Source organism: Acanthaster planci, linkage group LG15 (assembly GCF_054643075.1).
Source record: "Acanthaster planci isolate LZ-2023a linkage group LG15, COTS_SCS, whole genome shotgun sequence".
Taxonomy (NCBI): Eukaryota; Metazoa; Echinodermata; class Asteroidea; order Valvatida; family Acanthasteridae; genus Acanthaster; species Acanthaster planci.
The window spans coordinates 14,149,265-14,163,194 of record NC_141791.1 but is presented as its reverse complement, the minus strand read 5'-3'; the positions used below and the strand labels follow the sequence as shown (position 1 = coordinate 14,163,194).

At 39.2% G+C, this 13,930-nt stretch overlaps 2 protein-coding genes across 8 annotated transcripts in view; one reads left to right on the top strand and one right to left on the bottom strand.

The window, feature by feature from the left end:
- Window positions 1-2,289: 2,289 nt before the first annotated feature.
- LOC110978850 (pre-mRNA-processing factor 17-like) lies at window positions 2,290-9,611 on the bottom strand. Of its 2 annotated transcripts, XM_022234145.2 has the most exons (13): window positions 9,397-9,537; window positions 8,450-8,481; window positions 7,648-7,734; window positions 7,365-7,494; window positions 7,084-7,152; window positions 6,587-6,729; window positions 6,182-6,278; window positions 5,848-6,062; window positions 5,423-5,570; window positions 4,682-4,797; window positions 4,174-4,384; window positions 3,516-3,660; window positions 2,290-3,155 (listed from the first exon to the last, which is right to left on the bottom strand). In XM_022234145.2, the coding sequence occupies exons 2-13, from the start codon at window positions 8,459-8,461 to the stop codon at window positions 2,978-2,980; spliced, it is 1,551 nt and encodes a 516-aa protein (XP_022089837.1). In that variant the 5' UTR covers window positions 8,462-8,481; window positions 9,397-9,537; the 3' UTR covers window positions 2,290-2,977. The 2 variants fall into 2 exon arrangements, with proteins under 2 accessions (XP_022089837.1, XP_022089836.1); XM_022234144.2 differs by lacking the exon at window positions 8,450-8,481 and having other exon boundaries at window positions 9,397-9,611.
- Window positions 9,612-10,239: 628 nt separating this feature from the next.
- Window positions 10,240-13,930, top strand: part of ate1 (arginyltransferase 1) — a 30,539-nt gene continuing 26,848 nt past the window's right edge. For 5 of the 6 annotated variants that reach the window (XR_015427788.1, XM_087146229.1, XM_022234149.2 and 2 more), the window contains exons 1-6: window positions 10,240-10,379; window positions 11,072-11,135; window positions 11,605-11,730; window positions 12,043-12,410; window positions 12,741-12,937; window positions 13,387-13,515. Coding sequence is in view for 5 of the 6 variants with exons in the window: in XM_087146229.1 (XP_087002355.1) it covers window positions 10,292-10,379; window positions 11,072-11,135; window positions 11,605-11,730; window positions 12,043-12,410; window positions 12,741-12,937; window positions 13,387-13,515 (972 nt within the window). In the remaining variant the exon portion in view is untranslated. The remainder of the gene's footprint in view (window positions 10,380-11,071; window positions 11,136-11,604; window positions 11,731-12,042; window positions 12,411-12,740; window positions 12,938-13,386; window positions 13,516-13,930) is intronic. The other variant, XM_022234148.2, reaches the window with a different exon arrangement.

Genomic DNA, 13,930 nt, shown 5'->3' with positions numbered 1-13,930 from the left:
TGACATTTTTAATTTTAAGTTTTATATCCATGTTATGGATGTAAATAATGTGGATGTACACCATCATGTACCTAATTACAGCTAAACTGTTCTTATTCTAGTTAAAGATAAAATACACTGGACAGAAAAAGAAACTTGCCACTTCTGTCAAAGGCTACACATAAAAATTCACTCCATAGAAACAAACAATTTTTCTATTTTTTGTACACAGGTATGCTCCAATACCCCTTACTCATCACACGCCCAAAAGCAAGTGATTATCTTTATAAAAAAGGAGAAATTGACATGCACAGCAACTTGGTTAATGAATCAAAAGTCACAGAATGAGCCTTAAGTTTTATGCAGAAGTCAATGTCACAGGACGAAATAAAGAAGTCACAATCATTACTTTTCAATAATGTGTATGCATAGTCAGTAAGGATGGCATCCCTATACAGAAACCACTCATGCACATCATTTTGACAAAACAGGTCTTCACTTTGTCATTGGTTGTTTAAAATGTCCATTCATGGGTCATGTTTGCTTGATGGGGAGTGCTTTTCTGTGTGACTTTTTCACACACTGCTTGTCCAGTGTACATGTAGTTGTTATTAGGCACATGAGAATGAATAAAATATTCAAAGTGCATTCAACCACATACATTACTCTGTATAATTATAATTATACAACAAATTGGGCTTATTTCCATGGCAACAAATTTTCTTGTGGAAGGGTGGACATTAATTTCAAATGGCATGTACCTCCAAATTGGCTATGAAGTTTAGCTCACCATTGGTAAGAGTGGTATGTCCACATAATGACTTGTGACGTTGTGAATTATAATACATAAATGTCTGGTTTCCATGGCAACGGTTTGAATTCAGAAGTTAAAGAAACATGAAAATGCAGGCATGTCTGTTTATCAAATTTTGAAAATTTGGTGGGAATTGGACAAATTGTGGTGAAGATATACTACCCTTTTTTTTATAGTTTTTTGTACTAAATATATTGCCACGTCATTAACCCTAACTCCCTAGGGTGTAGGGGGAAATCGGAGGATTTGGGACTGTTAGGGTTAATGCAATTGGTCATCCGAAAAAAACCCACATAATCTAAATTTAAAAAATTCAATTCCGGCCTTGAAGTCTTCAACTAATGGCCACACCCAAACTCAAGTGCGAGAATGAGCCGTGAACTGAACCAAGACAAATGTTTTATATTTCTCAACTAAACTTTCATGAAATGTCTTTAAAAGCATCTACAGTAAGACTGGAAGATTCTGCTTTATCCAGGAAGGCAAAACAGCGACATATTCATCCAGAAAACTGAAAAGTTACCTTGAGTTTTGGAAGTCACATTCCTCATGCCCGCGAAGAAATGAATGTCGCAACAAGCCACGTGTTGTGGTCGTTGCTGCGCAGCCGCGATATATAAATTCCTTGGGGCGCTCCCCCCTGTACTAAACAGCATCGACAAAACAACAAACATCGCCTAGCGAGGTAAATGCTTATTTAATCACGTGAACTTTTCGTTTTTCTCTAAAAGATGACTTTACACCAAGAAATAGCGAATACATCGTGCCTGTATCCCATTTTGCAATAATGACAGTTAGGTAGTGTGCTTCGCAATAGGGTGGTCGTTTTAATACCCAACATGCAGTTATAAAACAAAACTGTTACTGACTCCTACATGCTTATGTGCGGCATAGGACCACTAGATATTCGTCAAACCGAACAGATAAAGATTGAGGTGTGTTCCCCCGTTAAAAGCGCGCGGCAAGGCTCGCCTTTGATTGGTCGTTTAATAGACAAGGTTGTTTTTCTATTTTACATTATGCAAATATTAATACAACCTTCTTCCCTGAATCCACTCGGGAACACAATTTTTGGAGGTAGGAATCGTACTGCAGTGTATCCGATATCTGCGACGAGGTTGGAAGGACGGAATGAATCCGATAATTTGTCCAAAGATAATAATTGTTTGAAAGAAACAAAAATAAGTTATGCGCCGTGTTTTTTTGTGTTTTTTTTTAACGCAGCAGAACAGTTATTGACTTTTTAAAATAAAATCTTTACAATGACACGATGATTTCATTTTGAAGGAAAACGGGGGGTCTTCTCGGTAGTCTACAAAGTACAAACTTCGATAGGCAAACTGCCTCACATCGCCTCTTTTCAGGTTTTAAGGAAGCCAGATTTTCTCTGCATATTATAATTATCTTTTCTATTTTATAGATCATGGTTTTATTCAGCAAAATCTTCAAACCTCTGGATTCTAATCAAAATAATACATACATCAGAAAAAAATGCCTTCAAGTACAACAGTTTATTTGAAATATCAATAAAAATGCCAACAAAACTGTACATTATTTTACAGAATGAACTCTCAGTATACTGACAGTTGCGACTGAAGCTGTACCATCTTCAATGGTTTCTTCATAAATCCTGACAGCCAGAGACTAGTAGATTTATTTCATCTCAACAACAATCATGATATAACAGTACAAATTTCACTTCAGTTTGAAGCCCAACATCTGCCACTGTTGCTATGCAAAACTGCTCCACCTTGTACCCAGTGAAACTGCCCCACCTTGTACCCAGTGAATTTGTTTTAAAAGCACTTAGAGAAACAGAAAACTCAAAAGGTACCAATGAGTACTCCATGATTGCCCATGATATGATTACCAACAGTTTAGAATTTTTCAAATTTAAAATTCTCAATTCATGCTAATCAATGACAATAATAATAATAATAATAATAAGTAAAAAAACAGTTGAAGCTTGAGACGGAGCCCAAGTTGATTATTGGAAACAGCCTAAATGTCACAAAATGAAGCTTACGGTGCAACCCTTGCCAACTTTTCGCATCAGATGTACAAACACTGACCACCGATGCACAGCAAATGGTGGCACCACACTGCGTTGCCTGAGGGTACCTCATACATTTCTGCCACAAGAGGGCGCCGTTGTGCACAGAGCTAATACCGTCCGATTTGTGATTAGTCCCACAGCTTGATTTGCCCATCCCAGCCACAAGTGATCACCTTGGAGGTTTCGTGAGGATGCCAGAGACAACCGATACACACGCCATCGTGCGCCTTGATTCGGCTGTACAGCTTGGTGGATTTCCAATCCCAGATGTTCAGTTTGCCGTCTGCGTCCCCAGACACAACATAGCTGGGGAGAAAGGGCAAGCAAAAAACAAAGCTGTGAGAAAAGTTAGCCATCATAAGGAACAGCTTGTTCACAGGATAAATTATGAAACTCACAAAACTTGTGACTTCATAGCCTCATGAAAAAATCATTTGCGATTGAATGGAATCAGTGATACCAAAATTAACAAGAACTTTGACAATCTAGGGGATGCCTTTTATGTGTCATCAAGGAATAGACCAGAGTTATTGGACAAACAGCTCCAGTGCCTTCAGTTCCAGGGTTGGACATTTATTCACAAAGTTAGAAACCAAGAGATGAGATTTCATTTGACTTATTCGACATTTCACATCATCCTCGTCATTCAATGCACAGACCATTTACCTCATATCTGGTGAGAAGTCCATCTGGCATGCATAGCCAGCTACCATGTGGCCCTTGAAGATCTTTTTCTTGTTGAGGCGGAAGCGGTTGTGGGCGCCATAGATCAGGATCTGGTTGTCCATGGACTGACAACCGAGCCATTTGCCTGGACAATATAAATAGAGACACAGGATGGTAACTATCAAAATTACAGTTATTAATTGGCCAGACCTTTCCTTACTGGCAGTATTTTCAGACAAGAGTTCCAGACTTCAGAAAAGGGGGTACAGTTGAACTGGCATGATGTCAACAAAGAGCTGGAGAAATCGGTTAGTGAAGCTCCAGCAGAAATTTCTGTCAAAGGTTTGAATCTAGCTGAAGTCAGTTTTCCTTTACAAGGCAGAGTTTTAATTGAAAGTGAACCTATTTATTTTTCTTTCAATTTATCTAATAACAAAATGTTTGATACCATAAGACCATTTAAAGATTATGTATTAAATATCATTTTTGTATCATATGTAAAATATCAAACTGTACAGATGTCATACACAATTGAGCTTAATTTTGAAATTATGAGTACATACATGCTCAAACAGAACAATTCCGATAATTTTGACAGATTTTGAAGTTCTACTATATTTGGGGTCAACTTTTGGTTTGCTGGAGCTGAATGTCTTACCATTATCACTAAGTGTGACACTGGGCATGGAATGCATGGATGGATCGGCGATGTACTTATAGTCAACCGGAATATCCCATTCCCAAACTCGCATGCTCTTGTCGTCGGACGTTGACACAAATCGTCGACCCAGGTCAACAAATGTGATGGTGTTGACGGCACCAAGATGCCTATCATATTCTTGTACAATCTCATTCTCTCGCATGTCCCACTGTTGGTGATAAAATAGAAAAAAATGTGACAAGTATCTCAGAATGAACAGTTCATTTTTCATATCTTTGTAATGTTCCGCTTTCATGCAGGCAGACACACTGGCTTTTTTTATTTTGGGGGGAAACAGTGACTAAAGGAACTACATGCAATACAAGAGGTCGCAAAAATCACCACTCCTATAATATTAGTCAAAAGAAAAATGCCATTAATTTACTTTTTATGTGTCAAGTTTTGGTGGACCAAGGCAGAACCCTTCCAAAACGGCACAGGAATTTATCCTTAAAGATCCACTTACTTGCACGATTTTTTTGTCTGACATTCCGGCAACAAAGATGTGCTGTTTTTCCTCTTCCGGATGGAACTTGACACAGTAAGGTACTTTGCGATTGGTGTACCGACCCAAACACTCGCCTAGTAAAAAAAAGAAGACAATTTGAAAGTGAACCACTGATGAAAATGAAGGAATATTAAAAGGAAAATTGAAAGAATATTGTACAAAAATCATATCAGATTGAAGAGTATGTCCGGTTGTGTTGATTAATTTGATGGTAGATATTTTGGATTGACAGAAATAAACTACTATTGAAATTATTCCAAATTGCTGAACACTTTGATTTTTAACAGCTCCGTACATGAGTGCTAAGGGCGCTGCTCCGTACATGAGTGCAAAGGGCGCTGCTCCGTACATGAGTGCTAAGGGTGCTGCTCCGTACATGAGTGCTAAGGGCGCTGCTCCGTACATGAGTGCAAAGGGCGCTGCTCTGTACATGAGTGCTAAGGGTGCTGCTCCGTACATGAGTGCTAAGGGCGCTGCTCCGTACATGAGTGCAAAGGGCGCTGCTCTGTACATGAGTTCAAAGGGTGCTGCTCCGTACATGAGTTCAAAGGGCGCTGTTGTGTACATGTATTTGAAAATTCTGGACACACATTATGTTGAATCTGTAAATAATGGAACAGACACAGGGCCCGAACCCAAACAGCCTCAGTAGCTACCACTGTTCAATCATAAATGCTGCAATTGGTTTGTCATCGGTACCTGTTTCCGTGTCCCACACTTTCAGGTAGCGATCATAGGAAGCACTGATGAACTTAGTGCCATCGTTACTGAAGCAGGCATCTCGGACAGCTTGCTTGTGACCACTGAACGTTCGGATGAGTTTCCTTTCATGGTAGACATCCCACAACTGAACAAAAATGCAAAACCAAAGTAACACAGCAAATGCTGTTCCGGACCACAAATTCAAGGTGGAGGATTAGTTTGAGATAGTCACTATTTGCCAAGATCCAAATTTAAAGTTTTAAATCATACACAGTGCTTGGTAATCCAGGCTTATCTGCGCAAGACCTTGCAAAGATGCGAGAATAAGGCAAACGCTCCCAGTGCAAACTTGAAAAGTAAGCATTCACTATTTACCTTGCACCACTGGCTCTGAGAATTATTCTAGTCTTCACTCAACTGACCTTTATTTTGCTATCCATACCGCATGACAACAGCAGGTGACCCGAGTTTGGGAATAACCTGATGGCAGCAACACCCTTTGTGTGCCCCGCCCAGGTGTGGATAAGCTTTTTGGGGAGGTAGCATTTCTCGGGTGGCTCTGTGGTGCGTAGGTCCACGTCCAAGTCCTGAGGGACATGTAGGTAGGAACGGCCCAAGTAGTCGTACATATCTTTGACTATGTTGAGAGTTGAGGGGATGAAAGGGGAAACAAGTTTATTACCAATTGAATTGCAGATTGAAGTACTTCAGTAAAAATAAAGCCTTAGAAATTTTAGTTTTTAATTAATAACTTACGGTGAAGTGTCGTCTTCTCTTCAGCTGGCTTTTCGTCAACCTGTTTTCCCTTCTTGTTCCGCTTGGCAAGGATCTCGTCCAATTCAACTTGCTCTTCCTGGAAACAAAAGGAATCAATGGTTTTTGTGATCACAAGGATGTGACATATTTACCTCTTTTAACAACCAGACAAAAGCCAAAGACAATATACACTCCATGACAATTTCTAAACTAACAGCAAATTGATGCAAATGTTAATGTTTGCATAGGCGACATATGAAGTAACAATTTCAACACTGTGCACAATTTTCAAATAATTTTACTTCAGGATGGTCAATACCACAGAACCAACAGCTCGTTTTTGCTTAAATCCTATTGACATATGAATGACAGTGATATCTTTGAAAACAAAGGAAAGATTTTTACTTCAGAGGGTTTGGAAACTGTTGCCTCGTCAACATATTTGCCCCATGGTCCTTCAAAATCATCAATTTCTGACGGGTCATTCTTGCGCACTCTTTTTCTCTTGTCGCCTGGCCGAACTTTTGTCTTTTCAAACACTGTCTTGGCTGGAAAATGAAACAAAAATATACTGAATTACAACACGGGGTATGCTGATTTCACCTAAAACACAACTTCAAGATTTAATGTCCATATTATGCTATATGGTCAAAATGTTGATATAAGAAAACTTGTACGAGTAAAAAAGTGGCAACTGGCATTTTAATAATTCTTTTAACCAATCTTCTTCAATTTTGGATTTGGACAAGATATAAGAAATCCTGGAGGTTTTCTCCTAATTCAATTCTCAATGGTTAAATTATTTTTTATTTCGGCAAGACGCCCAAATTCCTCTGGTGTTCTATACTTATAAAGTCAAACATGCACACAAAATAACAACAGATAAACCTATCTAGCTGTACCTTCGGAGTCAGCTGCACCGATAAATTTGGTCTCTGCCGTCTCTCTGACACTAGGATCAACTGCAAAACCTTGAAAAAACAACACAAACTAATCTCACTGTGTACAGTAATATTCTAAAAAAGCCCTGACAAGCTGTTGCAGTCACTGTTCATGAAGCTCGTCTAAAGTAAAAGGCATAGAACATACTAATGCATCACCCAGACAGCCTTTTCTTTCTTGAGTAACATCTTAGTTGAAACTAAAAGCTTTCTGCAGAATTACTGTCTGTTTTCTATCTTACCGTAGCTGTTGAATGTCCTCCTCTGATTCTCAAACTGGAAGTCACTGAAGTGAGCATCTTCTACATAGCCAGACAGCATGTTCTTCTTTGCAGCTTGCTGTTGAGTTTTGAAAGGGTTCGCTGGTCCCACCTTACAACACATGAACAAAAACTTATGTGCAGTTTTCTCAGTGCTTTGAAGAGAGTAAAAGAGTTTTTTCAACTTCTCAAATGGCACACTATATGCATATAAAAGAAAAAGAATTCTCCAAACTTTGAAGGAATAACTTTAAAAAATATATACCGTTGGTGTGAAGAGCTGGTCAAACTGTGGATTAAATGTTAATTCCTTGGTTGATGGATCTAGAGGCTGTATCGTCCCAATGGCTTCCTGTATAAAAAAAAGAATATTGGGTACCTTTACATTTATTTCTGTCAATATTACTTTTCTCTGAAAGCAAACAACAAAGCTCACAACACTACAGGAAATGGTAAGTTCAGCAAGTTTGAGCTCTCACATTTTAGACACAGGTATGCGAGGCTCTCTACCACTTGATCATCGATTAGTTTGAACAAACCAGTGCTAACAACAAGAGAACAAGTGGGACAACTCTTACTGTAAAACTGCTGTATTCCTGCGCCCAGTCGAGTAACCACTAGGCTAGCCATAATGGCAAATATTTTCAAACTTTTTCTATAATCCTAAATAACTGGAGAGAAAGGCGTAATTGCAGAATACCCCACGACTCTAAACAACGACCCCTGGAATGACTGGTTATGTGGGATTGTGGGTACAAGGTGAAAATCCCTTGAGGAGAGTGTGACACTTTGGGCTGTACCTGGCTAGGATGTTGAACATGCGGGGTGGGGGGTATTCTGCAATTGAGCTGAGAGAAACAAATTGTGTTCAGCATGACACAAGCATCTCGCTAGCTAGCTAACATTTCTTCTTGAAGGAATGAGTAGCTAAATGGAACCCTGAAAAGTATTTATACAATAAAGATTAAAATTGGAAAGAGTTCCATATACTGACAACACTTGATGCGGCAAAAAGTTGCAACCTGATGCTACTTTCGAAACAGATTTTTTTTGGTTTTTGTACTAACCTTGTTCCTCATTACCTTGTTTCATGTGGACACTGTAAGAAATATGTGAACAAAGTATTTCAGATAGATTTGTAGGCAGAAATCAGGCTGACTTTGTGCAATTTTAGCACTTGACGTCCATCGCCATGACAAATAGAAGGCCCTCACCTGACATGATCGATGAAGGTGGAAACATGCACAGAGGTGCTAAACAGTGGTAATTAATATGTTCGGACGATTCTACTACTAGGATTGGACAGGATTAGGCCTAATTATTCAAACCTCAGCATAAATTATGTAAAATACCTATGAATAATGATTTATTCATTGTGACCTCTTCTTGACCTCTTCTTCATTCAATGGGTGCCTTAAAATATATATCTACCAAACACAACAAGCGCTCGTGATTGAGCAGACAAGAGCCTGCATTTATTAATCGTCCGTGTTTCTTCCTTAAGTTGCCGACCCAGGTTCGAGCCCCAGCAAGGATCATCGACTACAACGTGCAATTTCTGACTAGTTCATCATTGTAGCAATACATACATGTACAGCCTAGATATCGGTGAGGACAGAGTGAGAGATTGGCAAGGAGAGAAACCCCTTTTTAAACCTGTTGGGGGTTCAAAATTTGTTGTCAAAAGTGGCGTCAGGATGCAACACTTTTTCCCTTGATGCCTCAGTGCACATACCTATGAGACTTGTCTAGAAAACTAATTGTTTTCTGACTTAAGTAAATAAATGCATCAGAATTTTCTCAGCTAAATTTCACTTATTGGGACATGTTATTAGACTTTCTGACGGCTTCTATAACATTTTGAGGGAAGATTAGTGTTGTCCTTATATGGAACTGTTTCCTTAAAATTTTGTATTAGGTTATTCTATCATTTATTTTAAAAGTTCAAAAACAACGAAGTAAGCCTATGTCGGAAATATGTGGCGTTTCAATATTAATTCAACTTAGCCGTTACCTTACTCTCGACTTCGGGCGCCGCGTTAAGTTGGAATCTCGACTGCAGCGTACGGACATTATCCCCTTTCTCTAATGGCTTCAAATGTGCAGTGGCATCTTCATTAAATTCTTCTTTTTCGCTGCCATTGTCACTTTCGTCACTGCTTCCGTACGCTTGCAACGCACTGATGGCCGCCATGTTGTGGAATTGATACTCTCAGAACGTATGGGTTTAAAGTCTTGCACAGCTTTACGAGCTCGATTAGACCATGTCTGAATTGCTTAGCTGTGGCTTGAAATTACACGAGTCTGTGACTGTGGCTGCAGTTCACTTCCCGTAGAGTCGTGTGTAAGATGAAGCCGCTGCAAAGTAATTTGGACCCAGCCACAATACGAAAAATTTGAACTGTACAATATTCATCCCGTTATGGGAGGTCTGCCTTAAAGGTGACTCCACAAGCGCTTGTGGTGGGAAAACAATAAAAATTAAAATTTTTAAAAAAAATATCCATTACTCCCTTTTGAAAGGAAAAAAATTGAATGGAATAGTTTTTGGATGATGGAATGAGTGGCAAATAAACTAAGTTATTCTTTCACCATAGTTCTTACTGAAATATTCTTTCTGTCAAAACTGTAGTTCTCATTCCTTTTATTTTTACACATACGTGAATAATAAGTGCTCTTCAGTTGAACGTTCGAACACGCATTACAATGTCTTACATTATCATTAAATATGAACAGCTGAACGTGAAAATCCAAGCCATGACGTTTAAAACATTCTATGCAAGACCGTTAAAATTGCTTCAGCTCCACCCCACCATTATGGTTAGCAACCATGACATCATAATTAATGAGCTGGGTGGGGTAGGGACCGGTGGGGTATTTCCCCTTAATACATTTTTTCTGCACACAAGATGGCGAACACGATAGTCGAGTACATGCATGAACATGGAGGTTACAGATGTGGATACTGCGGCGGTTCAAATTCCAATTATTCCCATGGTAGGTTTCAAAAAGGTTGGAAAATTATCATGAACTTGAAATGTGTGTCTTTTTGGGAGTGTCACTGAGGTTTTGTGCATGGACAAATACTGTTTTAAGTTGTGGTCGTTCGTTGAGCGCCGCACGCGCACCGAGCATGATGTAGGCTTAATGATGTATCTCACTATCTGCGGTCATCGCGGTGACTTGATCAGTTGGCGACTCCAAAAGTAATTTTTGGCCAGTCATGACCTTCATATGATTCTTCCTCTTTGACAGAAGGCCTGGGTGATAGTAGTAAAATATTTGCAGTGTTTATTTTTGATCAATCAACAATAAGATTAACACCTACATTTTTAAGGCTAGCACTGTCACAACTGGTGAAAAAATAATAAAATTGACGAGAAAAAACTTTTTCACACGGAATTTATTTCAGTTATGTGGACACGGTGCTAAATCATTTTATAGTCATGTGTATCACAAATAATTAGCGAGCTAATTGTGCTGATAATTGTGTCAACGATTATTTTTAAAAGCAAGAAGGAAATGAGAAACATTGGAAAAAATTGTCCATGCATACGCCACTGTACAGTGTGTTTATATTACTACATACAGGTCTCATGACTTCAGGTGTTCAGTGATTCAGATTTCAGAATCATTGGGCTGCAGCAATGACCTTATCTGACATGATGACCTTTCTATTGTATTTTCAGGCATGTGGGCGCATTCTCTTAGCTCACAGGATTACCAAGATCTCCTGGACAGAGGTTGGCGAAGGTAAAACCATATCATGACCAAATTAAATTGTCAGGATAGATTTGTACTGAAATAAGCAGTAGGTCCTGTGAATTACTGTCATTCACTCACGTAAGCCAAGATAGCCTGTTTGACTGTGAATTTCTGTTGTATCGAAATTCATAATAAGTCATTTATTTTGCCAATGATGAAATAAAAATTCTGAGAATTAATGAAGGAAATCTTTCTGTAGGACTACATGTTATATGAGTTATGATGCGCATAGGCCAGCATGTAGGAATACAAAATTTGAAGACGCCATTCACACCATCAGGTCACTCTAGAGGATTGCCAGTCACAAATGATCTCACAATGTAGTGACTACAGCATAATGTATTGTCAGAAAAGGTTCTTGTACCTTTACTAAATTACGGGAGAAACTGCCAAAACACTTCACAAAAATTATTAATGCTAACTGACATTTAATTGTCTCTGACCCTTAAACTTAAAGGAGCGGTTGTTATCTGTACAAACCATTGATGGACAAGATGTGTTGCCCCTGCTACACCATCAGATGTAATGCACTGGAGTTTAAACCCAGCAAGTCTCAGAAGAAAGTTATCAAGAAAATGACAAGGTATTGGACAGGCCGACGGACTCAGTTTATCCAAAAAATGAGAACGATGCACTTTTGTTATTATATTGCTCCTGAGAATATTAAGCCAGATCTTTTCAATTGAGACTCGTGTTTAGGATCTATTTTCCTGTTATAGTACAGATGTTTGAATTCACATCTTGTAGCATAATTTCATTGATAAGACACTTTCTACCAAAAGAATCTTTAAAAACTCTTAATTCTGAAAACTAATTATTTCACTGTTTTTAGACGTTGACCTACCATTTTTGGTTGTAAATATTACTTTTTTTCTTGATTTGGAACTCATGGCAGGTTCCTTAGCAAAGAGGAAAGACCAAGTTGCAACCCCAAATTGGTGGAAGACACCGAAAAGGACGAAGATGGTGATACCTGTCTAGGAACATCAGAGCATCCGGCTCAAGAACGAGAAGTGAGGAAAAAAATGACTGAAGCTGCAGGAATCATCAGAACAGACTTGACCAATGTGAAGCCAAACGCATCGGCAGATGTGAAGCCAAACACATCGGCAGAAACCTCCAAGAGTGGACAGAATTCAGACTCGGGAGGTTGTGGAACTGCGGGTGACATTGAGGACGAGTGCCAAGAACTCATTCAAGAAGTGAATTCTAATTCTACAGGGGTGGCAAATGAACCATCGACAAGAAAACATCCCACACCAGGTATGAAGAATGAAACTATTTGCATCACTGGAAAGGAGAAATATTGAAAAAAAAGTTATTTTATTGGTGGCCACATGCTGTGTTCTTGAGCAATCCACTTTACCCCTATTTGCCTCACTTAAAGTGATACCTCCATCAGCTCAGAGGCAGCCTGCAGTGGACTGACATTCCATATAGGAGGAACTGATATGTTCCCACATGTTTCATATGAAAGAAATTAAAGATAAACATTGGGGTAGAGTACATCACATTGTGGATATCACTTGAATTTCATTGCATCTCTCCCAAGAAACAGAGTTTCATTTCTGTTGTACTGGTCTCACTTCACAGGTCTTGGTCCTGACCCTTCTAAGCCACCATGCAGGAAAGCCAGGGAGATTAGACGGCAACGCAGACTAGAACGCCTTGCCAAGTCTGGGGCCGACGTGCTGTCAGCTGACAAAAAGCCGCAGAATGAACCCAAGTCTCTAGAGGCAATGACCCAAGAGGTTGAGAAAGCATCGCATGGCTCCAAGCATAAACTTGAGGTAAGCTATCATCTTGAAGTTATTCTTGAAGTTGCTTTGTACAGTAAATCTTAGTCAGCCTACCTTGTGGGTCACAGCATTGACACTGCCCTTTTAAGAGTCCATAGTGATGTAGTGTGTGCCCTTGATAAACAACATAATGCTCTACTATTCATTATGCTTGATTGATTGCCGCTTTTGACATGGTTGAACAGGATATCCTTACAGGGCAGTTGCCATCTTGGTTTGGTATCGGGAGACAGGTTTATGATTGGCTCAACTCTTTTTGCGAGGAAGAACTTGAAGGGTATCGATTGAGTCAACTTTGTCAAAGAGGCAGGTTTTCTGGTTTGGAATGCTGCTATATTAAGAGTAAATGATTATATTCTGCATTTGGCATACAGTCCCCTTTACCGTAAATGATTAGTTTAATTAGCAGTTTTGGTTCTTTGTTTTCCATGATTGACTAGGTGAGGTATGTGAGGTCAAGTCCCATGAATCCTGAGTTTGAGAAAAATTTCAACGAAAGCTATGCCTTGTATCACCGATACCAAGTCACCATCCACAAAGACCCTCCAAGCAAACCCTCACAGAAACAGGTAACGCAATGTGCCAAGGTGGTTGGACATACTCCCTTGATCTGCGTTTCTGCGCATTTCCTTCCTGTTCTGTGTTCTCCCTTCCATTTTAGTCTGTGTTTGGGAAAGGGAAAGATAAGTCAAGGTCATAAGTCACATCACTCTGAAATAAAAGGAGCACTACACTCTTGCTAAATTTTTTATTGGATTGTCAACAGAGAAAAAAAAACTTGCTTGAATTTGATGATGCGGAAACAGTAAATACTTAAAACCAAAACTTGTCGATTTCTAATTTTTGTTTGGTTTTGACGTGTAAGACCTCTCATCTTGAATCTCAGCAAAATTTTACCTGTCGAAATGTAAACTTGTCCTGACCACCTCCACATTGCGTTCCTGTTGTGGCTAAAAGTGGCCAGCTTTCTAAAACCTAAAAGCC